This window comes from Rhineura floridana, chromosome 15 (genome assembly GCF_030035675.1).
Source record: "Rhineura floridana isolate rRhiFlo1 chromosome 15, rRhiFlo1.hap2, whole genome shotgun sequence".
NCBI lineage: Eukaryota > Metazoa > Chordata > Lepidosauria > Squamata > Rhineuridae > Rhineura > Rhineura floridana.
Window position 1 is genome coordinate 17,301,441 of NC_084494.1, and position 25,723 is coordinate 17,327,163.

General features: G+C 44.1%; 1 protein-coding gene across 2 annotated transcripts in view; it reads right to left on the minus strand.

Moving 5' to 3' along the window:
• The window catches only part of CD164L2 (CD164 molecule like 2), a 62,228-nt gene that overhangs the window by 10,501 nt on the left and 26,004 nt on the right, over window positions 1-25,723 (minus strand). For both annotated transcript variants that reach the window (XM_061596540.1, XM_061596539.1), the window contains one exon: window positions 14,570-14,732. In XM_061596540.1, the coding sequence (XP_061452524.1) occupies window positions 14,570-14,732 (163 nt within the window). The remainder of the gene's footprint in view (window positions 1-14,569; window positions 14,733-25,723) is intronic.

Here is a 25,723-nt window from a genome sequence, read left to right on the forward strand (position 1 = left end):
CCCCTTCTCTCCTGTCTTTTCAGCTGTCTGCGTGTGCGCGGTGAGGGGGGAAGCATCACCCCCTCCTCTTCTGAAGTTTCCGATTCCAGGATGGGGGATAGGGGAGGGGCTGATGGTAAACTGCCTCCCTGCTTTTCGGCTGTGAGCAGCCCTCCCTCTTCCCCCTCTTGCTCTGAGCCTGAAAGAGGGGGAGGCGTGAGAATGTCCAGGGAGGGCTCAGGCTCCCCGTTGCTAAGCGACCTTATCACTGGCAGTTCCTCTGTTTCGTCTTCGCTCCAAAGGGGGGAAGTTCCTCCCCCTTCCCTCTGCCATCCATCCGAATACTCTTCTCCCAACTCTCTGGGATCCAGCTCCCCAGGATTGGGACCCCAGCTCTGCCTTCCGACACTCTGTTTGAGATCCTGGAGAGCCACTGCCAGTCAGAGTAGACAACACCAGGCTAGATGGCCAGCCAGTCTGACTTGTAGCCAGTGCCAGTCCAACTCAAAACAGAGCCACTGACGTGAATGGACACAACCAAGTCAGGTTTAGTCCATCTCGACTGTTCGATGATTCCATCCTGCTGGGTATGCTTTTAAGTTGGATTCCTGCATTGAGCAGGGGGTTGGACTCAGTGGCCTTATAGGCTTCTTCCAACTCTACTATTCTATGATTCTAGGTTTATTCATTTCAATAGGCCTACTCTGAGTAGGAATAGCACTGGCTACAACCTTCTGCTTGGGTATAAGGCTGCTACCTAGGTTACTAGCTAACCATTATTTGTGGTCACTTTCAACCTGCCTCCCAAGTTCTCTATCGTGCACAGAGAAATTGAGAAAGGAGAGTCACAAGGTCTTCACTTGTTGAACCTGGAGAAGGTATGATCCAGCTGGAGTTTCTCACCATCTCCAAATTGCCATGCAAACGAGAGTTCCAGGGAGGGGAATCTGTGGGCTCCAGGCACCCTGGTTGCTACAGGGCTGGGGCCACTCACTGGTGGCGACCTAGCAAGTAGATTTGTGGATGACTAGGCTGATGGAAAAGAGTGAGGAAGGCATCCCTGGGGCGTTAGGTAAGATACAGAAGAATGCAATGGGGCAACCGGTCATAGAATCATAGAATAGTAGAGTTGGAAGGGGCCTATAAAGCCATCAAGTCCAACCCCCTGCGCATTCTCCATATTTCCAAGAGACTTTCCAACCAGGGGGTTAGGAATCCCTGTCTCAAGAGGTTGATAGATTTCACTAGAAGTGCTGGACTGATTTCACTGGAGGTGCTGGACTGACTTACCAAGGCTCCAGTTAAAGTGGGTGGAGGTTGATTCAACCAGCTTCACTTCCTGACGTTTGTACAGGCCAGGTGTGGGCAAAGCACTCAAGGGCCACTTCACCATTATGATGTTTCTTTAGACTAACTATCGCTGGTAAGCTCCTGTCCTCAAAAACATGACTAGCCTTGCCACTCTCTTTTATTTTGGAGGAGGTGCTCCCAAAAACCTTTATTTATTTATTTATATTTCTAAGAAGAACAGACAATACATAAGAAACCAACACACAACAAGCAAGAGATGAACCTCCAAACTTGTCACAGAGTATCTTCCACTCACTAGCCTATTGAAGAGCCAGCAATGGAATGGGTATTTTTCTGCAGTTTCTCTACCTCCCGTGTCCAAATTCCAAAAACCTTTTTATCCAACAAATCCAATGCTTTGGAGATAAAGCCTTATGGGAACGGAATTTCAGTACTTCATACTGAAAGGTGACCCCTTAAGGCCAGGTCCTTTCATCTTAATATGCAAGGAAGCAGTGAGGTGTAATGGTTAGAGAGTTGGACTGCAACCTGGGAGACCACAGATTCAAACCCCCAGTCAGTCAGCCATGAAGCTCACTGGGTGACTTTGGGCCAGTCATTGTCTCTCAACCTAACCTACCTCACAGGGCTGTTGGGAAGAGAAAATGAGGACTCCTTGGAGGAAAGGTAAGATAGAAATGTAACAACTAACTACATAAATAAATTTTCAAGCCAGGTATGCGCTTGCTAAAGGGAAATGAGGCAGCTGCAATTTTCTTTGATCAGCCCCCCTCGTACTATACCCAGACTTACCACACTTTTTTTTGTATTTCAGGCAGATTGTGAAAGCCGTTTACTCAAAGGATTTAACCTATATCTAAATCTGAGGTTTATTTGAAGGGAACAGAAGTTTATTTCTCTGTCTCTTGGTCAATGTCCTCTACTTTTTAGTTGTGGCTTTAAGCTCAGGATTTCCCCCCCTAACAGTCCAATCAGGGGTGTAGCCATCCAGGGTCTCAGGGGGTCTTAGACCCCTTACTTTTTTGGGAGCAGAGTCCCTCTGTCTCCACATCCTATGAGCCAATCAGCATGAATGGGGAGTCTGTTAGCCACCGAGAAGAGTCTTCCGACATGCTTCCGTGTACTTTCCTGCTAATTGGAGCTAATCAGAGTGAAAGGAGGTGTCAGCCATGCTGATTTGCTCCTAGGGACACCTGTTTTTGTGAGAGAAGGTATGAACAAGGATGTCATTCCCAACCAAGCAGCAAAAGTAAAAGAGGGGAGGGGTGCATGGCTGTGACTAATATGAAGGGACCCTACACTTCTGAATTTGCCACTACACTACACTACATTACTGAGTGCAATTCTATGCACGTTTTGTGTAGCTGTATGGGGAGGGTTGTTTTATTATTTTGTTTTATGTACGATATTTATTTTGGCTTTTAATAATGTCTTAAGTCACTTGGAGATCTCCTGGAAACAAGTGGCTAACACATCTAAATAATAATATTAATAACATTTACTCAAAAGTATGTCTCGCTGTGTTCAATGGGACTTACGCACAGATAAGATGGATGACATAGGTGATGGAGCAATATTGTTCTCTTCTACCCCGAAACGCAGGGCCCAAGAAAGGGGATTTCAACTAAATATTAGAAAGGTCTTTCTGAGAGTATGAGCTGATCATCAGTGGAACAGACTGCCTTGGAAGGTGGCAGACACTCCTTCCTTAGAGGTTTTTAAGTGGAGGTTGGATGCTCACCTATCAGGATACTATACTAGTGGAAATCCATTGGCAGAGGGCTGGACTGGATGACCTTTAACATCCCTTCTTATTCTAGGATTCTAATGTGCCCAGGATTTCAGCCTAAAAGATCTGCATCTTTTAGCTTACAAATTATGGCTAATAAGGCCATCTTTTTATTTTTAATTATTATTACATTTATTTATATCCCATCTTTCCTCTAAGGAGCTCAAGGTGGCGTACAAACACGGTTCTTCCCTCCGCCCAATTTTATCCTCGCACCAACCCTGTGAGGTAGGCTAGGCTGAGAGACAGCCCAAGGTCACCCAGTGAGCTTCATGGCCAAACAGGGATTTGAACAGTGGTCTCCCAGCTCCCAGTCTGACACTCTAACCACTGGTTCTGCAGCAAGGGGTGACTTAACCAGTTTTATAATGTTTGAAGGTGCATGAGGGAGCACAGGAAGAATTCTCCAAGAATCAGGATGCACATGCAGCTAACCACAAGGGGGCACTTATTTTTTGTATTTGTAGTGTTTTCTTTTCTTTTTAAATGTTTAGGAAAATATTTTCCTTTCCTGTTACTTATGCTGCTTTAAATGTGGATCATTTGTATCTAATTCACATCTGTAGTGTTTGATATTTTGCAATGTTCTATTGGATTATAGAGGACCCTCCGTGGCGCAGAGTGGTAAGCGGCGGTAATGCAGCCGAAGCTCTGCTCACGGCCGGAGTTCGATTCCAACAGAAGGAGGAAGTCGAATCTCCAGTAAAAGGGGTCGAGGTCCACTCAGCGTTCCATCCATCCGTGGTCGGTAAAATGAGTACCCGGCATATGCTGGGGGGTAAAGAAAGGCCGGGGAAGGAACTGGCAATCTCACCCCATATCTACGGTCTGCCTAGTAAATGTCGCAAGACGTCACCCTAAGAGTCGGAAACAACTTGCACTATAAGTGCGGGGACACCTTTACCTTTATTGGATTATTAAAGACAGGTTGTAAACTGCTTTGAGATTCCTCTGGAAACCTGAAGCAGCATAGAAATGACTTAAATAAATGCATACAAAAAGCTCCTCCTAGAACATGCAGGGAAAGAAAGCTCATGAGCCCATCATGAATGTAATCAAGTTCCCATAAAACATGATTTATTTTTTCATGCTGTGTACTTGTTTTTATTTATTTAAGCCACTTTGAACTTTGCGTGACTGGGGAGGGGGCAGGAGTTGAGAACTGAAATCAAGTTAGGGCATGATAATCCCACATTTTAAATGAAGGGCATCACAGTCTTCCATTTTTCTCCTAATGCAGATATTTCCCAGCTGAACGGCTACCAAAAAAACAAAATAAAAAATCCCCAAGGGGGAAAGAGAGAGAGAGAGATGGAAAGCCAGCTGGGAATAGACTCCAGGAATCACCATGGCGACTCCACAGCTTCATATTTTCAGTCACTTTCTCAACCACGCCACAGGGATACCGTAGTCAGTGGTAGAGGAAGAGCCCTTGCCTGCGAGCAAGTTTTACCACTATAGCAGCTGTGGGGAACCTTTGGCTCTCCAGACGTTCCTGACCTACAACTCCTATCATCCCTGGCCATTGACCATGCTCGCTGGGGCTGATGGGAGTTGCAATTCAGCAACATCTGCAGGGCCAAAGGTTCCTCACACTTGCACTACAGGGATAAACTAAACCAGGGGTGGGTAGACTTCAGACTTGCAGTATGTACTTTGTTGTGTGTATTTTTTTTACTAGAACCCTAAGGTTCACCCTGAGATGCTGATGGACATGGATTCAGGCAGATGGACATGCACCAAGATTTAAGGAACAGAGTTGCCTCTGAGCAGACACTTGTTAAGAATATGTAATCAGTACCAGAACCAAGCTCACACGTCCTTTCACATAAAAAAACCCACTTCTGGTTTTCCTCTTGAACATTTCAGCAACCAAATTTTGGGGAGCAGGGAGGAGAGCTCTTTAGGTGTTGCTATTGTTAGCAACTGGCAATCAAACCCCTGTGATTTTCTACAAAAACTACCAAAAATTTGTGATACCACAAATTACCCATAGATGGTAGGTCCTGATTTACCTTCCGCCCACTCCTGAACTAAAATGTTTTGCTAAATAACGAAGTGTGGGGCTATGTCTGAGGGTTAAACACACACACCCCTACACACAAGCGTGGAGCTGGAGTGCAGAGGGATGGGTGGTTAAACCCTGCCCCCTCCTCAATCCTTACAAAACACTCCCCCCCACGTGTGCAGCAACTACCTTGTGTGTGTGTGTGTACCTACACACCCACTGGTGCCAACTGGAGTTTTCTCTTAAAACAAATTCCTATGCCAAGGGGAAGGGATTCAAGAGGGCTGCAGTGAAGGGCAGTGATGCCTGGTGCCTATTGGGACTGGTAGAGTAGAAGGCAGGAAGCCCAAACAATAGGTGGTACCAGAAACGATGACAGACATTGCCAACTCATTTTAGTTTTGTCCTCGCGTTCCTTCCCTGCTGAGTTCGACATGAGTGATACCAAGACTAAGGAGGAGGAAGCTCCAGGGAGTGGACTGGTTGTAACTAAGAAGGCAGCCAGGAAGAGCCTGGCTGAGGGCAGACTGAGGACCAACCTATGGACCAACCTCCTCTGGTGGAAGAAGTAAGGCTTTAACCTCCTCCCTGTGTCCTCTGTAACTGTAGTTCCCAAACTTTTCCCCCCATGGAACACTTGAAAATTGTTGATGGTCTTGGCGGACCACATAATGGTTTTTAATTGGTTTTTAATGGCTTCTTTTCTTCTGTTGTAATTGATTATATTACAATTTGCATTCCATAGCATTAAATTTGTAATACAATAAAATACGATACAAGAAATGAAAGAAGCAATACAAATGCAATTAAAAAAAATAATTTGAATATTTAATGCAGACATGCCATGGACCACCTGCATGAAGCTCATGGACCACCGGTGGTCCACACACCACTGTCTGGGAACCCCTGCTCTACAACAGCTCTCTACCCCTGCACTGAGTATTAATTTTGGAAACCTCAAGATGCAGCTGCACGTTACATATTTAATGCGATGTGTTGTGTTGACCCTAACAATAACGGAAAAGAGTGGAGGGGACAGAATTTGCACACACCAGAGAAAGGCCTTCAGCTGTTTTGTCTCCATCGCCCAAATTTTCCTCTCCCATCTCTCTTTTCTTATCAGCTACACAGGGAGGCAAGAGCACCTCCTCCACCAAGAGCACAGTTTTTGTCTCCTCTGCCTTTTTGTGCCCACTGGTAGAAAAACCTTCGGGATTCATTTACTCTCATGTAGCAAATGAAAGATGTAGCCACACTCTCAGACAGAAAAAGAAAAGAAAAAGAGAGGAGCCAGTGGAGAGAGACAGACTCGGGTCAACTCCAGGTAGCTCATCTCCATTCCTCATCCCTGCCCTGGGGAAGGCCCATCATTTCAAAAAACAAACAGAGCTGGCTGCTTGCACATCCTCGTTGTACACACAATCAATCAGAAAGTTAACAGGGTTCGGTTCAAAGCAGTCCCTGTCCTCCATCTGATAGCGGGAGAAGGAAGATGCATGAGTTAAGCAGAATCCCCAGAGACAGTTTATGCACTCAGCGGAAGTGTGTGTGGGGTTTTTTTTAAAAAAAGATTTTCCTAGCCTGTACCGCTTCAGCATGTAAGAGAAGGCTGAGTGTCTGAATATTTCTTTATTAAAAAAAATCCCCACACATGGAAAACTAGTATGTCAGGGATTTCAGGCTAGCCTTCTCCCAAATCATACTATTTTTCTATGTGCAAGGAGGAACAATCTAATATGTAAGCCCCTCACTGCAGGCCAATGGTCTATGGTCTAGGAAAAGCTGGATCACTCAATGCTGCTGAATTCATAAAAACTGGCCCACAGCCTTTCCTGGCTCTGAGGAAACAACACCACTAGTGAGTGTTTCTAAGAGACGGTTAAGAGGTTTTTCTGGTTCCAGAGACAGCTTATTACTTCCCACCGTTATTTCACAAGCAGCTACACCTACTGCTGGTTCTCCTCGCTGATGACAGGCAGCGTCCAAGGGAAATACAAAAAAGAAGGGGGGAGATGGGAACCAGGGACATGATGTTAGAGACATTATCAAATACAATCCCCCTTTAAACACACCCCATGCACACACTTTTTGTAAGTGAGGGAGAGAATAGCCCAGGGGTGGGGGACTTGAAGCCCCGGAGCCAAATGCAGTCCTCTTTAACTGGCCCCTGGAATTCTCCCCAGGCCACACCCCTAACTGGTCCTGCTTTGCACCCTGAGTGGCTGCAACGTGTCCTTGAACTCTGATCCTGTCTCTTGCTTGCCTGGATGAAGGACAGTGGGCGTGTGGGTGTGGTTCTAGAGAAGCTAGCTTGCTATACAAAGGCAATGTTTACATTCATTGCTCCTCCCACTTGTGACTCCTGGAAGGTTGTCCAGAAGGGAATGTGGCTCTCAGGCTGAAAAAGGTTCCCCACCCCTGTCACAGAGAGACACTGATGCTCCAAGTAAAGGGAAAGTTTCCTTGGCTAACGTTAGCTCTTGGGTTGACGGAATGGAAATAATAGGACTCGGGCAATTTGCAAGTTTTACACTGCAGCCAGAGGCAAGTGTAGAGGTGTGAACTGTCCGCTGTGGAACGGAGAATATTGAGCGAGCTTAGTGTGTGTGTGTTTGAATCTTTGCTAAGATTCTACCTTCCCTGCAAATTAGTCAGACAGAGACTTTAAGCTTTAAAATAAGAAACAACTACTTTATTCTGGAAGTACATGCTTGATAGGAAAGAGTTCTATATCTAGCTAACTAGCTATGCTGGAGCAATGAGCACTGGTCCCAGTACTCGCCCTCATCCTGGTTGAGAGGAGAGACAAAGGAAAGATGTCTGCTCTCCTCTCGAGAGAAAAATAAAACAGAGAGAGGCGGGAAGGCACTGGGATCAAACATCCTGTTGTTTATCAGTCTAGCATGAAGGGAAGAGATGGCAGGATCAAAGGGATAGGTATAGCCTCAACCAGCAAAGAGGTCTAGCTCTCTAGCTACCCTTATTAACCCCATGCAGCCTCAACCCACCAAGTTGGAGTTGAACCTTGAATTCCAACATGAACAGAGGGGAGAATGATGGATCAAGTTAAGAGAGCAGAAAGTAAAAGTTACAGATGGAGTTAGGGACCTGTACTCCGTGCTCTATAGAGGCTGGGATTAAGATGGGGGCTCCCCAAATAGGGCAGAGTTTCTGTCCCCTTTCAAGAACTCTTAAGGATAGTAAGATTTGGCAAGCACAGTCCTCTTCATAAAGTACAGCACAGATGGGGCGGGGGGAGTTGCACCGGTAGAATACCTGCCTCTCACAGAGTTCTAAAAAATGACAAAAGCCATGTTTCTCTGGGAATATGATCAACCTAGAGTTAAGCCATTCGTTGCACAAACGAAAGAGAGAGAAAGGCAAAGAGAGAAGGATCACTGGGCCAGTCTGGGATGCTACTAGCAGTAGTAGTAAATTTAGTAGTAAATTTATTACGGTCAAAGACCAGCATATAAATACACAGCATTAAAACAATAGGGTATAATTAAATGGGATGCTACTAGCCGAAGGCATAAGCAATCAGTGTCTGGTTGACATCCCCCCCCCACACACAGGCAGCTTTCCCCACTTGTGGAACGCCAAACAACCCCCCGCCAGGTGGCCCGTGCAACTCCAATTTAGAATTCGAATCAGCACAAGTGCACACCGCAGTCACAATTTGGAGATCAGCTGGAGATTGCACACAGCTGTCATCATCATGCCAGCGAAGCCCTCACTAGTTAGGCTTGTGGAATGATTTTTGCCAGAGTGGCTCTGGAGGAGAGTCATCTGCTCAAGGAGATTTTAAAAGCTGGAAAGGAACAGGGTCAGGCTTTGGATCTCACAGAGACAGAAACATGATCCAAAACTGTGGGGAAAGGGTTACACTATTTTACCTGCCCTCAAATTTCACCCCATGACCCCTGAAAGTGCATTCCTAACTGACCTACTGTTTAAAGCCAGGGTACACAACAAGGCAGAAAAGGATGCAACTAAGATTCATAGGGTCGCCATAGGTCATAGTCGACTTGGAGGCACATAACAACAACAAAAGACCCAGCCAAGTTTGCTGAGGGAGGCGTTACATGTTTTCCTACACAGAGATCTTTTTTTCAAGTATACCTGATTACAGGGCTGACTCAAGACATTGGCCTCATCTGCACTATATATTTGAAACAGTATTATACCACTTTAAATAGCTGTGGTTTTCCCTAAAAAATCCTGCCAATTGTAGCATGTTAAGAGTCGTTATGAAATGCCTATCCCCCTCACAAAGCTACAATTGCCAGAATTCCCTGAGAAGCAGGATTGGTTGTTAAACTACCTTGGGCATTGTAGCACCGTGAGCGGAATAGGGGTCTCCAAACAATTCTCGGCACCCTTAACAAACTACAGTTCCCAGGATTATTTAAGGGAAGCAATGACTGTTTAAAGTGGCATAATACTGCCTAAAAGGTAGAGTGCAGATAGGGCCATTGTTGCTTCCTGAGGCAGAGGGCCAAGATGGTACTACTATCCTGATTCCATGTTCAGGAAATCAACTGGACTGGACTGCCAAATGAATTTTACTTCAACACTGACGACTGGACAGTATGCTCCAGTGCATCTCAGAGCAGCAGACTAGCTTGGGGATGTAGGCCAGGCTGCGTGGCACACCCAGCTCTGTCCTCCCAACACCTCATAACCATTACCAGTCTGCAAGCATCTGCTCCCTGAGGCAGCCACTCCAGGGCTGTGGAGTCGGTACGCCAAACCTTCGACTCCGACTCCTCTATTTTTCTACTGTCCGACTTCGACTCTGCCCAAAATTCCTTCCGACTCCACAGCCCTGGAAAGCGCTGTAAATGTCTTTTTAAATTGGAAGCTCTCGTAGGAGCATTTTTATCGCTGCCTGAATATGCGCTGATCTTGGCATCACAGCATTTGTCTTCACCTGGGTGCTGTGTCATATACTGACACACAAAATGTTTTCCATCTTGAGTTATGGTGAAATGCTCAACTACAGCTGACTTCATGGGAAGCTTCTTTGACATTGTGAATTTATATTTGAAAAAATTTGTCAATCAAAATTTATTTTGAAGCCGGAGTCGGAGTCGGTACATTTCTACTGACTCCGACTCCGAATCCACCCAAAATTGCTTCCGACTCACGACTCACGACTCCACAGCCCTGCTTCACTCTGTGGCCCAATGGTTGGGCTGGCCCTGCCTGATTGGCTTCCTAATGCACGTAACTGAAGCAAATGACAACTCTCACGCCATAATCCTGTGATTCCCAATTCCCACCCACCCCCCACAGACCACTTGTAAAGTGCTGAGGGTCTAGGTCAGCCTTTCCCAACCAGTGTGCCTCCAGATGTTGTTGGACCACAACTCCCATCAGCCTCAGCCAGCATTGCCATTGGCTGAAGCTGATGGGAGTTGTGGTCCAACAACATCTGGAGGGACACTGGTTGGGAAAGGCTGGTCTAGGTAGACCACTTAATGATTTTGTTCTGCCTGTTGTAGCAATGGTGATGCGCTGTGCTAGATGCTGTGTGATATATAATTGTATTGTTATTGCTTTTTTATTTTTCATATTGTATTCCATTGTATTGCACTTTGAATCCCGAGGGATTCAAACTGTAATACAAAAAAGTACAATATAAGAAATAAAAGCAGCAGTAAAAATACAATTAAAAATCAGCATGAATATTAAATGCAGACATGTTATGGACCACTTGAAAGAAGCCAGCAGGCCACTGGTAGTCCATGGACCACAGTTTGGGACCCCCTGCCACAATCCACACATGACTATGTCTGTGAATTGCTCTGTGTAGGAAAAGTATTAGGGGTAAAGACATCTATGTCTCCCTAGCAGGTTTTGAAGCCATAATCTCTTCTGAAGGTGGTGGTGAGGGAAAGAGAATCAAGGACAAACTGACAGGAGAAGAAACCCAGTGGTAACTCTCTGAGAGGATCTGTTAGAGATACAGATGGCAGCAGCAATGACACAGATGAGAACCCAGATACATCATTATGTGCCTGAGAAGAGGAGAACAGAACTTCACAGAACAGGTTTGGGAAACCATTGGCCCTCTAGATGTGGCTGAACTACAACTTCCATCACCCCCAGCAAACGTGCCCAATGGGCAGGGATTATGGAGCTGTAGTTCAGCCACACCTGGAGGGTCAAAGGTTTCCCACATGTCAGAGAACATTTGAAATTTCCTTTCACAGTGACCAAAGGCTACAAATTGCAGGGATGTAGAACTATTTAGCTGAGATGGCGATTTCGTTCACCATCAGCACTAAAAAAGAATATCCCATGTTGAGTGGGCCAAACTACATATTATGTTAGTCACGATTGGGAAAAGCATGCTTAAAACTAGCCACTTTTGTTCTGCGTGAACAGCAGTTGCTTGGGGCCCAGTTCTAAAAATGTGCTCACCTTCTGGATTAGCCCACCATGCCAGTTTCCCACTGAAAAGTTCCTTTCTCCCTTTGCCTCTAGCTGCTATTTACCCCTGAGAAGGTGCTATTTATAGTAAACAGCAACTTCAAATACCAGGGTATCTCAGAGGCAAATTGCAGTGTGTGTGTGTGTGTGTGTGTGTGTGTGTGTGTGTGTGTGAGTGAGTGAGTGAGTGAGAGAGAGAGAGAGAGAGAGAGAGAGAGGGGGGGGGTGAGAGGAGTGAGGCCCTGATGTGGATCAAGAGCATGTTCTGGATTGGGGCCCTGTGGTACTATTTTTCTTCAGAATATTTATTTACTTTATTTTTATTGCATTGTTTAATAATTGGTTTTATACTTGTAAACTGTGTTGAAGCCACTTGAGCAATTAAGTGGTATACACCATCAGCACCATCATCTCCTCTATCCTGCCCTTCTTCTCAAAGGAGCCTCTCTCAAGCACACTTTTCACCTCCACCACCAGAGGCAGTATGTCTCTGATTGCCAGTTGCTGGGAATCACAAGTCGGAAGAGTGCTTTTGCACTCAGGTCCTGCTTGCGAGCTTCCCATAGGCTTCTGGTTGGCTATTGTGAGAACAGGATGCTGGACTAGATGGACCACTGGCCTGATCTAGTAGCCTGTGGTTATGTTCTTAGGTTAAGCATGGACAGTACATGCAGTTTGGCTCTGACAGATGACCAGGCAATACAGATTGAAGGGGTTGGTGTGTATTCCATGCCTTCTGTGGGTGTTGCAAAGTGGCAGTAGTGAACATGTGAGGGGAGGCAGTAGGAACGAGCATACCAGCTTCCCAGGACCATATACGAGCATGCAATGAAGGCAGAAACCCATAGGTGTGTGAAAGGTAATGAAAACAGCGACACAGGTGTGTATAGAGCTAACCACTGCTGCCCCCTTAGTGTTTCAAGGCTCGTTCACACATTTACACAGAACAGAGGTTCAAGCTGTCTCTACACATGTACAAGTGTTTGTGAATGAGTGTTTGCTTGCTGATTTGTGCAGCTCATTCTGTGCATGCAGAATGTACGCTTGCTGAATGTTACCTGTGAACAATTGTACAAGTGTATAGCTCAGCGATTTGTGTACGCAGGTTGTATACTTGTTGAATGCAACATGTGAACATCCCTTGCCTGTTGCACTCTGGAACACCTGAAGAGGGGCAGTCACAACACAGCCACTATACTTAGCGAGGCATCTGAAGTTGAAGAATGACCCAAAGCAGCAGACACAGTGAGTTGTATCCAGTGCTAACCCTACTCAGAGTAGATCCATTGAAATTAATGAGCATGACTACGTTAGGTCCATTCATTTCAATGGGTCTACTTAAAACTTAGTTGGTTACAACCCACTATAAAGAAAGTTAGAGATTTTTTTTTAATTAAATCTTCAAAGCCCTGCTCCTTTTTTGAATTCCAGAATCCGATTTTAAAGTGAGCCATAATTTTGCAGCCGTGGGATAGAGGGTAGGAAAACAAAATGAACCAAGGAGGAAAATGAGAGAGACACCCAGAATGGTCATCAACAAGAGAGGACAACAGGTATGGAGCTGTACATGAGAAGGCAGCAAATATCTGTATACAGTAAACAAATGAGTCTTCACACAAAAAAGATCCGTGATGTGAGCTGACTAGTCCAGTCCGTGGATTGACACAAACAGTACTTTGCAGAGCACAGTGGCAGGTCGGACTGCCAGTCCCCAAGCACAGTCAGTAGCATGTATGTGTGAATAAAGAAGGGCCTAATGCAGCAGCAAAGGAAAGAGAAATTGAGAACAGGGATAAAAGTGTCATGTGAGAGTGGAGGAAAGTGAAGGAGGGTTGCCAAGAGAGAGATCCCTCTATTTCTGTGTTCAGGGGGAGAGAAGAGCTGATCTGCAGTGCTTTATCCCCATCACATACCCAGAATATGAAGGGGTGGGGGAAAGAGAAAACAGCAGTAGAGTTAAAAAATCACAGCCAGAACGGCCATTTTGAGGAAGTAACTGTGATACAAGATAGACGCCTGTCATGAAGGGAGACTATGGCCGCCACATCCACACAGACATTTATTCCACTTCCCCCAAAGAATCCCGGGAAGTGTAGTTTGTGAAGGATGCTGAGTGTTGTTAGCAGACTCCTATTCCCCTGACAGAGCTCCAATGGCCAGAGTGGTTTAACAGTCAGTCCCTGTTCCCAGAGAATTCTGGGAATCGGGGCTCTATAAGGGGAATAACGGTCTCCTAACAACTCTCAGCACCCTTCACAGACTACACTTCCAAGGATTCTTTGGGGAAAACCATGACTGTTTAAAGTGGAATAAATGTCTGGTGTGGATGTATCCTTAGCATCCCACAGTATGCTCTAGAACCTCATGGGTGAGGAGCCAATTCCAGCAACTTTCCCCCTCTCATTACACTGTGATTTTTTTAAAATGAAGATAGCTTTTTAACTACCCTGGTTCAAATTATTATAGCTTGGGCATCAAACTAAAATGATGGAGAGTCTTGTGGTACCCTGAAGACTAACACACTTATTGTGGCAGAAGCTTTTGTGGACTAAGCTCAGTGGGTGGTTATTTTTCCTGATGTAACACTCTGGAATAAAGTACTGGCACCTTTTAAAAGAAAAGCAGGGGTGGGGAACCTTTCTGGCTCAGTGGGCCAGATCATTATCTCCCCCTACCCCATGGGCCAACTTTGACAGGTGGGCGGGACCACCTGATTGTCAAAATTGGCCCATAGGACTGTGGGGGTGGGGAGACAGCGAACAGGATTGAACTCCCCGTACATCAGCAGATGCACAGGATGTTCAATCCTGCTTTCTGCAGGCTTTGGGTACCAGCATCTCCTTTCTTACAAAAAAGGTACTGGCCAAGCTTATGCCACAATATAGCTGTCAGCCTTTAAACGACTAAGACAGCTATCCCCTCTGGAAACTGCCCCAGAACAAAGCACAGGATGTTCTTCTGGGCAGGCCACCTCCCTCCCTGCTCCGCAAAGGGCAGCACATCTTTCCCCAAACTCTGCTCTCAGCAGCTTATAGGAAACTTACAGTGTCTGATAGGTGCTGTCCTTTGACCTGAGGAATTTCACCACGAAAAAGAGGATGGCTTGGATGCTGAGTATCAGGACGATTCCTCCAATGAAGCTGGCAGAGTCAAATCCCGGCGGGCGAAACTCCGGGGAGCCAGTTAGTGGAGGGCTGGCCGTGGTACCTAGGAGGGAAACAAAACAAAGGGATTGTGATGGCACAAGGCAAAAGGGGCCATAGCTCAGTGTGACAGAGCATCAAAGCAGAAGGTCCCCGGTTCAATCCCGCCATCTCCTGGTAGGGCTGGGATTAATTTCCACTGCATGAAACCCTAGAGAGCAAGCTGCCAGTCAGTTTAGAAGATGTTGGTCTGTTTTTTAGAGTTCACCGCTGAGAGATAACATTTTCTACCTTCCTGTTACTCCATTAACTCACTACTTGTTTTGGAGCCTCTCCAGACTATTGTCACTGATGCAATAATAGTGCATTTTATTGTTGTTGTTATGTGCCTTCAAGTCGATTACGACTTATGGCGACCCTATGAATCAGCGACCTCCAAGAGCATCTGTCATGAACCACCCTGTTCAGATCTTGTAAGTTCAGGTCTGTGGCTTCCTTTATGGAATCAATCCATCTCTTGTTTGGCCTTCCTCTTGTTCTACTCCCTTCTGTTTTTCCCAGCATGATTGTCTTTTCTAGTGAGTCCTGTCTTCTCATTATGTGTCCAAAGTAGTGCATTAGTTGTAGATTTATACTGGACTGTCTACACATCATACTGCTTTAACGGTTGTTCTGTGATGTTTCCCCAGCATTATTGAGTTATTGCCATCTGAAGGGACGCCCTTGTGCTATAGTACAACAAAAGTGGGATATCTTTTCTTTTTCTTTCATTATCTTTAATATTTTTATATCTTCATTTCATTGTTTTTATTTTGTTTTCTTTTTCTTTCCTTTCACTTTTGTAAACAAAACCATTTTTTTAAAACAGCAAAGTGGGACAAAAAATAACACAGAGTATTAGTTGTATAAAAGGTTACAGGATTTTAACAGGAAGGTAAGGGACACTACTGGTTGCAAACGAAGCAGTTGGTCTACCCCAAAACTTTTGCAAGTGGAAACAGTATTGATAGCGGGACTGTGTATAAATGGTCATGAAAGCACAACAAAAAGGACATCTGGAGGGGGCTTTGTTGTTGTTTAACTGTACATGTGAAGTCTGCATCAAGGCAAATAAAATCCTGGGAAGATGAGTAACCTGAATTTGTTAAGCCTCCTGAATAAATCATCTATTAGAAGGGGTCAGTCTAATCCAGCAATTCCTGTCCACTGAGCTGATGCCAAGGGTGAGGCAATGGAGCAGCTACTGCTGCATTCAAACATAGAAACCCAAGTATTTTGACAAGCTACTAAATATACAAGGGTATTTTGTCAAGCGCTGACATGTTCTCAACTTCCCTTTTTCCTACCTTTTTTTAAAAGTATGCTTTAGAGAGGTGTTGCAATTCTGCCCAATTCAGATTTGGTACCAAATTTTCCATTAATTCACCTATTCTCAATTGCCGAGGATCAGATTTTAATGTAGTGAATTTCAGCGGCTATTTTTGAAAATGGACTTTAAAAAAAAAATCCACCTCTAAATCATTGATTGTAAGAATGATAATGTATTGATATTTCCTTTTAAAATATTGCTATTTCCTTCAAAATATCAGCAATTCCTTTGAAAATATCAATATTAATTTTTTCCAAGCAACCCCCCCCACAGATCAGTAAAAGCAGCAGCTAGTGGATACAGAACAAACTTGAACCAATGCCAGTCTGTTATGTCAATGGAATGCTTTCGCACTGGCACCAGCCAATAGATCCCATCCCTAGTACTATACTTTCCAATTTAGAGACAGGAAATGTTAGAATTTTATTACTAAGACACTTTTTGGGGAACGATGCCACCAGATCTTGCAGTGTTCCCTTCTTCTGTAGGAATCTAATGAAAATAAGGACCTCAGTTTTCTGCAAAATGTGGAAGACATGCACTTGTTCCAACAACCAACCGGCCTATAAATTGTGGCTGAATTTACTAGCCATGCCCATTTTTGTAGTCCAGCAGCCAGCTGTGATGATTAATGGACCATAATTTCAATGGGCCTTGTTTCTAAGTAAGAATGCCTTGGGGTTATACCTTAAAAGGATAACTAATCGTCTTCGGATTCAAAAGACTTAGAAGTGCAATCCTATACATCAGGTGTAGGAACCCCAGGCCTAGGGGTTGAATGCAGCCCTCCAGACTTCTCTTTCTGTGCCTTGGGACTCTCCCTAGGCCATGCCCCCTACCCAGGCCACACCTTTCATTGGTCCTGGGCCACATTCACACTATACACTTATTCTACTTTAAACAGTGATGGCTTCCCCCAAGGAATCCTGGGAAGTGTAGTTTGTGAAGGGTGCTGAGAGTTGTTAGACACCCCTGTTCCCTTCACAGAGCTACAATTCTCAGAGTGCTTTAACAATAAATCCCTGTTGCCAGGGAACTCTAGGAATTGTAGCTCTGTGAGGGGAATAGGGGTCTCCTAAACTCTCAGCACCCTTCACAAACTACACTTCCCAGGATTCTATGGGGGAAACCATCAGTGTTTTAAATGGAATAAATGTTGTTTGGTGTCAGTACAGCCTTCCTCTGTACTTTCCTTGAGCGTTTTTACCTGGCTGGAAATGTGTCCTTGAACTGTGATCATGTCTTCTGCTTGAGTAGAGTTACCAACCATACTCTTTTAAGAGTACATGTACTCTTTTTGAGATGGTGCAACAGCATACTCTTACTTTTCACTTATCGAAGCCAAATGTCCTCTTTTTGAAATGACAAAATGATGGTAACCCTAGCTGGATGGAGTGTGTGTACGTGTGCATGTAGACACCTCTGACTTTTGCGTGACTAGAATATAGCCTACAGTACAAAGAACTATGACCTGGGAGACTAGGGTTCAAATCGCCACACAGCCATGAAGCTCACTGGGTGACCTTGGGCCAGTCACTGCCTCTCAGCCTCAGAGGGAGGCAATGGTAAACCTCCTCTGAATACAGCTTACCATGAAAACCCTATTCATAGGGTCGCCATAATTCGGAATCGACTTGAAGGCAGTCCATTTCCATTTTACAAAGGTAAGAATCCCATTCATTGCACCACCTAGTTTTGCCTCTGGCCACCACTGGAACGTGGCCCCCCGGGCTGAAAAAAGTCCCCCACCCGTGCTATAAGTGCTTTCCTCAGAAGTCAAATCACTTTCACTGGGGCTTGTTGTTGTTATGTGCCTTCAAGTCGATTTCGACTTATGGCGACCCTATGAATCAGTAACCTCCAAGAGCACTGGGGCTTACTCTGCACATAGTATCAGTCTTAAAGAGTCTAGCATAGAAACCATGGTGAATTCCCAGTTTTCCTTCCTTTTTCAAGCCTTTGACATCAGCAGTTTTGGAAAGAAAACAAATCTCAAAAACAGAGAGAGGAGGAGAGAGGGTGCTGCTCTTGGGATTTTTTTTCAACAGGCTGCTTTTCCTCTAGGCTTTAATGCCAGAGGAAGGAAGGGAGAATTTGGCCTTACGGTTTTCTTTCTCTCCTTTCACCTTCTGAGCTAATCCTCCAAACAAACAATGGACCTGTCAACATGCCTGGTTTCCCACAAGCTGTGCTCAGACCTTGCTGTTCCTGCATATTTGCCTATATAAATGCCAGGAGAAATGAGCAGGTGTGCCTGCCTCAGGAGGGCAGAAGCCTCCTCACCTTCACATTCTTGAGATTCATTAAGAACTCATGCTGGGAGGAGTGCACTCATATGTGTGTGTGTGTGTGTGTGTGTGTGTGTTTAAACAATGAAAGAGGAAAAGAAAAAAACAATGAAATGAAATGAAAATATTACAGGTACAAAAATAAAAAATAAAAGAGAAAGAAATAATATGTGAATACTATTACTAACAACAATAAACCACCATCAGTTTGCATTACAGATATACTATTCATCAATATATGCATCTTGTGTTCAGCATATAAGTTAAGGTAAGCCCTCCAGATGTCCAAATAGCTATCCACATGAAATTCATGCCGATATGTTCAAATGTAGCCAGGGCTGTGAGGTCCTCAGTCCATTGCGTCATGGATGGTGGGCATTTATCCTTCCAGGCTTTACTACCATGCCTGTTGGCCCCAGCTACAGATGCCAGAGAAGTCTAAGCCAAACGCCTGGCTCTGTACAGTCCTGTAAGATCACATAAATCACCTGGCAAAATTCCACGTGTGGCACTGCACCCTACAGAATATCATAGGGAGGTGATCTGAAAACAGGCATTTTCCGCTGTTGGCCCTGCTCTGTGGAAGTCCCTTCCCTCTGCTATACATGAGGCAGCAGCCATCAGTTACTCTAGACATTTTGTGAAGACTTATTTTCTTGCCCAGGCTTTCCCTGACCACAAGACTGGACCCTGTTTTACTTGCTTGATCTGTGAATTGTTTTATTTGCTTGTATATGCTTTTAATGGGCTCTTATATTGCTGTTTTACTGGTTTGACAGTGGAGGCTGGTCCCTTAGGGCAAATGGGGCATTGCCCCACCACATTCAGTCGGCCCTCAGTCAGCCTACACTTTCTTGCTTAAATCCAGACTAGGGGGTTGAACTGGCCGTCACCTTCGTCTTCCTGACCCTCAGTGCTGCCCTTGAAGAATTTAGCAGAGAGGAAGATAGGGACCAAAACTAGAATAGTTTGGCTTTGCCTGTCCTTGGCTCTGGCTCTACCTACTGTTGGGCACCCTGTCTCCCACCCAATGGGTGACAGCCACCACTGGCTTTAAGTTGTGTTTTGGTTTCAGTGGTTTGTTTTTTCCAACTGTAAGCTGCTTAGAGATTTTTTGAAACATTAAGCTGTTTATACACACTTTTAAGTAAATTAATAAATCTGTTGTGAATGCTCTAGCAATGAATTTCCTGCACTACGCAGGGGATACCAGGCTGCCTCTCTTTTAATTATATTATTGTCTGTTGCACAGAAATTCCAATCGCCTTTGCAGGCTCCATTTCCTGCTTTCAATGAAGACTCCCTCACTAGCAGTGTTAACAGGTCAGAGTCAAATAGCCCCTTAAGGAACAATTCAAGCTTTTCTGGTGGTGGAAGAGGTTAGGAGCCATGTGCAAAAAAGGAGGGGGGCTGAAATGGCATGTCCTGTTGCGCTTCACTTTGGCAGATGCAAGAAGGGGAGGGTGTTGTTTTGTTGTAAGTAGGAATAGGCAAATCTGTCGATTTTGATTTCTCTCAGCTTCTCATTTTTCCAATCTTCAGTTCAGTTCTCTACTTTTCCACATCAGTTTGCGTTTTTTAAAAAAATAAAAGTCCTCAGGAAAACCCATCAACATTCTAGTGCACATTTCTTCTAATATACTCTTTTTGGTATGCAATCTTGCTCAATATTCACATTTTTTGCAAGCAATTTTCCAAATATAATGCATTTTTGTAAGTTTCATTAATATATGCACTTTTTATGCACACTTGCCCCTAGTATATGTATTTTTGTATGCATTGCTCAGTTGGGGAACTGCACTGCAAAATTCCAAGAAGTGCAGATTTCAAAGGATGACTGTATTTTGGTTTCGGGAAGTGCAAATTTAGGTCAATTTGCCTTTAAATGCGAACTGGACTGAATTTCTCCCCCATCCCTAGTTGCAAGCTCTTTTCTCTTCCACCACCCCACGCTAGTCAGTTCATGTACAGGTTGAATTGTAAAGGCATTACAATTTAACCCTTTGCTCCATGGTCTGTGTACTCAGTACCCAGTGAATCATTTGGCCTCCCAGCCCAACAGCAATCACACAACACCCTATAAAAGGGGGCAGAATGGGGGCAGGGGCTTTTGCGAGGAAAAAAACCAGGAAGAAGCTGAAGCCATTAAACACAGGGCAGGCTGGCTGGTGCGGAAGCCAAAAAACAGAAGCCTTCGCTCACTCAGAGATAAACGAGCACGCAACTTCCCGTCGGGAGCCTGCGCTGGATCAATAATTCACAAGGCTTCAGGACAGAGTTACTCACTTTAATTAGCCCAAAGCTCTTCAATTCCTGGGCTTCTTTCTGGCAGGAAGATTCATTCTCCCAGAGAGCACACACATCCATCTCGCCTTTGTTTCTTTATTAGCCAGCCTTTTCCTTTTCGTGCCTTTGGCATGCCTCGTTAAGCCTTTTCTTCCAAGCATTGCCAGTGTGCAGCAAGAGCTTACGGTGCCTCTTCGCAGTAGCAAACGGATTTGATTCTATTTTTTACTAAAGTCCCTTAATTTTCAATCTTAATAGGCATGGGGATGGGATGGGATAACAGTAGAAGTCTTGCTGTCTTCTAAATTGCTGCAATTCCAAACCACCGTTTGGAGGATTGGGAACAGCTCATGGGCTTGCACACTCCTCATGTCCCTCTTGCACCTGGACATGAGTACTGTCCCAGGCAGTGGTGGCGAGTGCCCACTGGGAATGGTAGCAGGGAAGGCAGGGAGGAGGCCAACAGTAGGTGGAGCCGGAGCCAAGGACAAGCAGAGCCAACTAATTCTAGTTTTGTCTCCATCCTCCTCCCTGCTGAGTTCTGCAAGATCAATACTGAGACCAAGGAGGAGGAAGCTGACAGGCAGTGCCACTCCCGGGACTGGTTGTAAATAAGGGCAGGTGGGGGTTGGGTGCAGACAGAGGTGGGTGGGATAATGTCCCATTCACCTTAATGGACCAACCTCCATTGATCTCAGGTAGCCCCATAGATGCAGCTTTCAGGTGACCTTCAATGTTTGCAGTGGGCACTGGTAACCTGTCTCCTTAATGATTGAATAGACATACAGTAATACCTCTGTTAATGAAGTGCATGTGTTCCTGGACATTACTTCTTTAAAAGAAACTTTCGTACCAGAACCATGGACAGAATAGGGATAGGTTCCTGCACCGCTAAAAAGAAGAGCAGTTCAACATATTTCAGCAAACCTTTTATTCAAAGCTAACAATACACATGTCTGAAAAGGAACAACCAAGTCAGGTAAGCCTTGCATACAGCGCACTTGAAGGCTTCTTCCAAAAGGCATCCAGGGATGCCTGCCTGCCTTGCCTTTTTTCTTTTATCATGTAGCATCTTGCTATAGCAATCTAAAGCTTTGAGAACAGTTCTCCTCTCCATACACTCGACCAGGCAGGCAAGGGGCAGCTGCCGCCACCATCCTGTGCTTGGTTGCTCTCTCTCTCTCTCTCTCTCTCTCTCTCTCTCTCTGCTATCCTCCCCTACACTCAAGGAGATGTGTCTACAGTAAACACTGCTTCCAGGGCACCCGAAGCACTGTTTGCTACAGAGGCGCCTGCATCACTTGGCAAGGAGCGCCATTCCAGCCATGCTTGAGAGTGCTGTCTGCAGCAGCCGCAATCCGGTAGCCACATTCCGACTGTGTCAGAGTGTGCGTCCCTCCATGCCCCAGCACCCAAAAAAGACATTGTTAAAAGAAGCATCTTTCCTGGAGGATTTGTTAACTGAGGTATTACTATATTTGGAGACTATGAGGCTCTAGAGTTCCACGTTAGCTTTCCCACTTGCCAAATATTTGAAAGATTCTCACATTGAAAATGGAGCAGATTTGTTTCCTGTTGCTTCGGGGGCAGGAACCAAACCAACAGGTTCAAATTACAAGGGGAAAAAAAGGATTTAGATTAAACATTAGGAAATGGTATGAACTATCATGGAAGAGACTGCCTTGGAAAATGTTTTAGTTTTTAAGCAGAGGATGATGGCTACCTGTCAGGGATGATACAGCAGTAGATTTCCTGCATTGGCAGGGGTTAGATTAGATGAGCTTTGAGGTACCTTCCAGCTCCTTTATTCTACCATTCCCTCCTCTTTTGTTCTAACTAAAGTTTGCTGTGACACTTGGAACAGGCAAAGCATGGGTAGCAAGAGGAACCAGTCTATTTCTGTGCCTGTCACTTTTGTGTGAGTTCACTCATATACCTGCTTCATCCCCTTTCCACACTGATCTGTTACATTAAGAAAAAAAATGGAAATGGACTGCCTTCGAGTCGATCCTGACTTATGGCGACCCTCTGAATAGGGTTTTCATGGTAAGCGGCATTCAGAGGGGGTTTACCACTGCCTTCCTCTGAGGCTGAGAGGCAGCGACTGGCCCAAGGTCACCCAGTGAGCTTCATGGCTGTGTGGGGATTCGAACCCTGGTCTCCCAGGTCATAGTCCAACACCTGAACCACTACACCACACTGGCTCTCTACATTAAGAAAAGGTCCTCTCAAAATGTGCATTTAAATATGTATTTTTGAACATATTAAAATACGCACTTCTAAACATGTACCCCCCCCCAAAAAACATGCTTTTTAATGCATTTTGTTACTTTGAGTCAAGAACTACATTGCAACATTTGATGCAGTGGCGGGTGGTGGCTCCATGTCTGTGGGGCAGTGGACCGCTTTGGGTTTTAGTCCGAACTTTCCAGGAGCTGTCTAAGGTGCTGAACCTATATAGGCAAGGCTATTTCAAAGTTTTATTGTGAGGGGACTTCCGGGAAGGGTGACTTCGCTTGTGCCTGCTTTTGGGACGGGCTCCCGCCTCAAAAGAAGCTTATTCAGATATAAATCAGTCAGAACATTTTTTTTTTTTTGACTGATGAAATTTCTCCCGGGCAGGGAGAAACGTAGAGATCAACCTCAAAAGCCTGTTTTTGTTGGGAGGACTGGATTTCATTAATTTATGAGATACGGTCCAGCCAACAATGCCGGACGGACTTCCTAACAAGCTCTATCTGCTTAAGCGATACGTTTATCTTTTCTTTAAAGAGAGAACGGACTAACAGGCAAGCACCCTTCTTTCTATTATTTTTTTTACTTGGTTTAAATTGTTGCAGCAAAAGGAGATTTGTCAGATTGATCGGCTTTGGACAACTTCTGGGTGAGATATAGCTCTTCTCTGTTATTCACGAAATTAACAGCTTATCTCTGTTTCTGTCGCAAAAAGCTGTCCTGGAAGTGCATTCTAAAGATAATAAACAGAAGAGGGATTTCTATTCCTGATTTCTATTCCGAGGAATATTATATTGTCTGGGACTATTCTCTTTTTGGTCTATTTTATTTTGACGAATCTGCTTCTTCACGACGCCACTAACTGTTTTGATGCTGGGAACTAAATTTGTTTTGCATTCTTGAACATAGAGAGATAAGGCAGGTTGCTCTGTTTATACTGTGATGTCATCAAGCCTGGAATATTAACCCAATTGTTGCTGAAATAAGAAGTGGTTCTTCTTTATTTTTGTTTTGCTTGGTTTTCGTGGTTTTAAAAATGGCAATCAAGAAAGTGGCTGAGAATCTGGAAGTAATTATGTTTCAGAAAATAATGGATGAGATTGAGATAACGAAACAAACCCTGCGACAGGGTAGTAAGGAGCTGAAAATTGAACTGAGCAAAATGACGCAGGAGCTTAAAGAAATAGGGGATCCTGTGAGAGAGGAGAATGAGATCAGAGATGAGAAAAGAAAAAATAAAGGGAAGATACAAGCCCTGGAGATTGGAACAAATGTGGAATTGGAAAAAGATCTGGAGTTTATGGATTTTAGAAATAAAATCTACTGTTTGGAATTTAACGTTATCTCTGAAGAAATTAATGAAGATATTAGAGATAAAGTTATCGATGGCTTGGATAATCTTCTGGACTGGAATGATGTGATGGAGCTTGATATAGAGAAAATCTATGGAATTAACTGCAGCCATGTGACAATGGAAAAACTCTTAAGAGATGAGCCAGTGCATTTTGTAAAAAAGAAGAACACAGATATGACTTTACAACAGTATTTCAGCAACTTATTCAGAATGGATGGCAAGAAAATATTTGGGATAGAGGAAATTCCCATCAGACTCTTATTATATGACTATGGCTACAACAGTAAGATTATTATGGAATACTGATAATGGAAGATTGGACACTGAAATTACTGGACTTAACAGGACTATTGAAGATGGAAGATGGAACTAATAGGGATAATGGAATAATGGCTATTGAAATTATTGGACCTAACAGATTCTGATGAGATGGATTAATCGAAATGTTTATTTGGACTATGGTTATGACAATAAGATTATTATAATTATTAACGAGATGGATTAATTGACATGTTTATTTGGAGAAAAATTGATAGATATATTTCTTAAAGAATTGAAACCTCTCTTTGACTTTTTGTGGAAAGAATAAAGTAATGTTTATGAGATTTGATGATTAATTAAGATAACTACTGGAGGAAAGTGATTTTATAATATGATTTAAGAGACAGGATTGTTATATATTGTAGACCTATAACTGATTTGATATGTGACAAATGGGAAGTCAACATTTTATTTTTTTTTGTTTAATCATTTTTGTTTTGTTTTGTTTTTTGTCTTTGAATGTTTTATGATTTTGTTTTCTATGTTTTATGAAAATTTGAATAAAAATTATTGTAAAAAAAAAAGAAAGTTTTATTGTGATGTTGTCTTGTCTTGAATTGGTTTATTTTATGGTGGTATTGCTGTTCATTGTGTTAGATAGGCATGGTCCAGAAATGCTGCTTATAAATATAAAATTACATTAAAACACTTTGGATCCCCAAAGCGGCTTTCCCAAGTTAAAGAAAAATGACGATTTAACCCCAACTAAACAATAATGTTTTGGACAAAAGAGAACAGCTATATTAGCAAGATGGAACACATGTAAGTTCCAGGCTCAAAGAAAACATCATGCACAGGGCCAGACTAATGATAAACAGCCCTAGCAGGGAGTGTCTAGACACACCCTTCAAAAAATTTCATGTGAGTTGTCCAGGCGGTGCTCCTGTGGAACACAGCTTCACAGGGACGGTGCTAAAAGACAGCAGATCCTGGCTATAAGTGTTCACTGAGCCAATTTCAGATTTGGGGTATGGAACCAGTAATAGGGCCTCTCTTGATGACCTCAAGGCACAGACTGGGAGTGTGTATGGGAAAACTTCCTCCTGCAGTTATCCAGGGCCATGACTATTTAGGCTAGGAGATGGGGAACCTGTGCCCCCATCCCCCAGATGTTTTTGGACTCCCATCGGTCCCAGCCAGCCTGGCCAGTGGTCAGAAATAATGGGAGTTATAGTCAATCAACATTTGGAGGACCATAGACT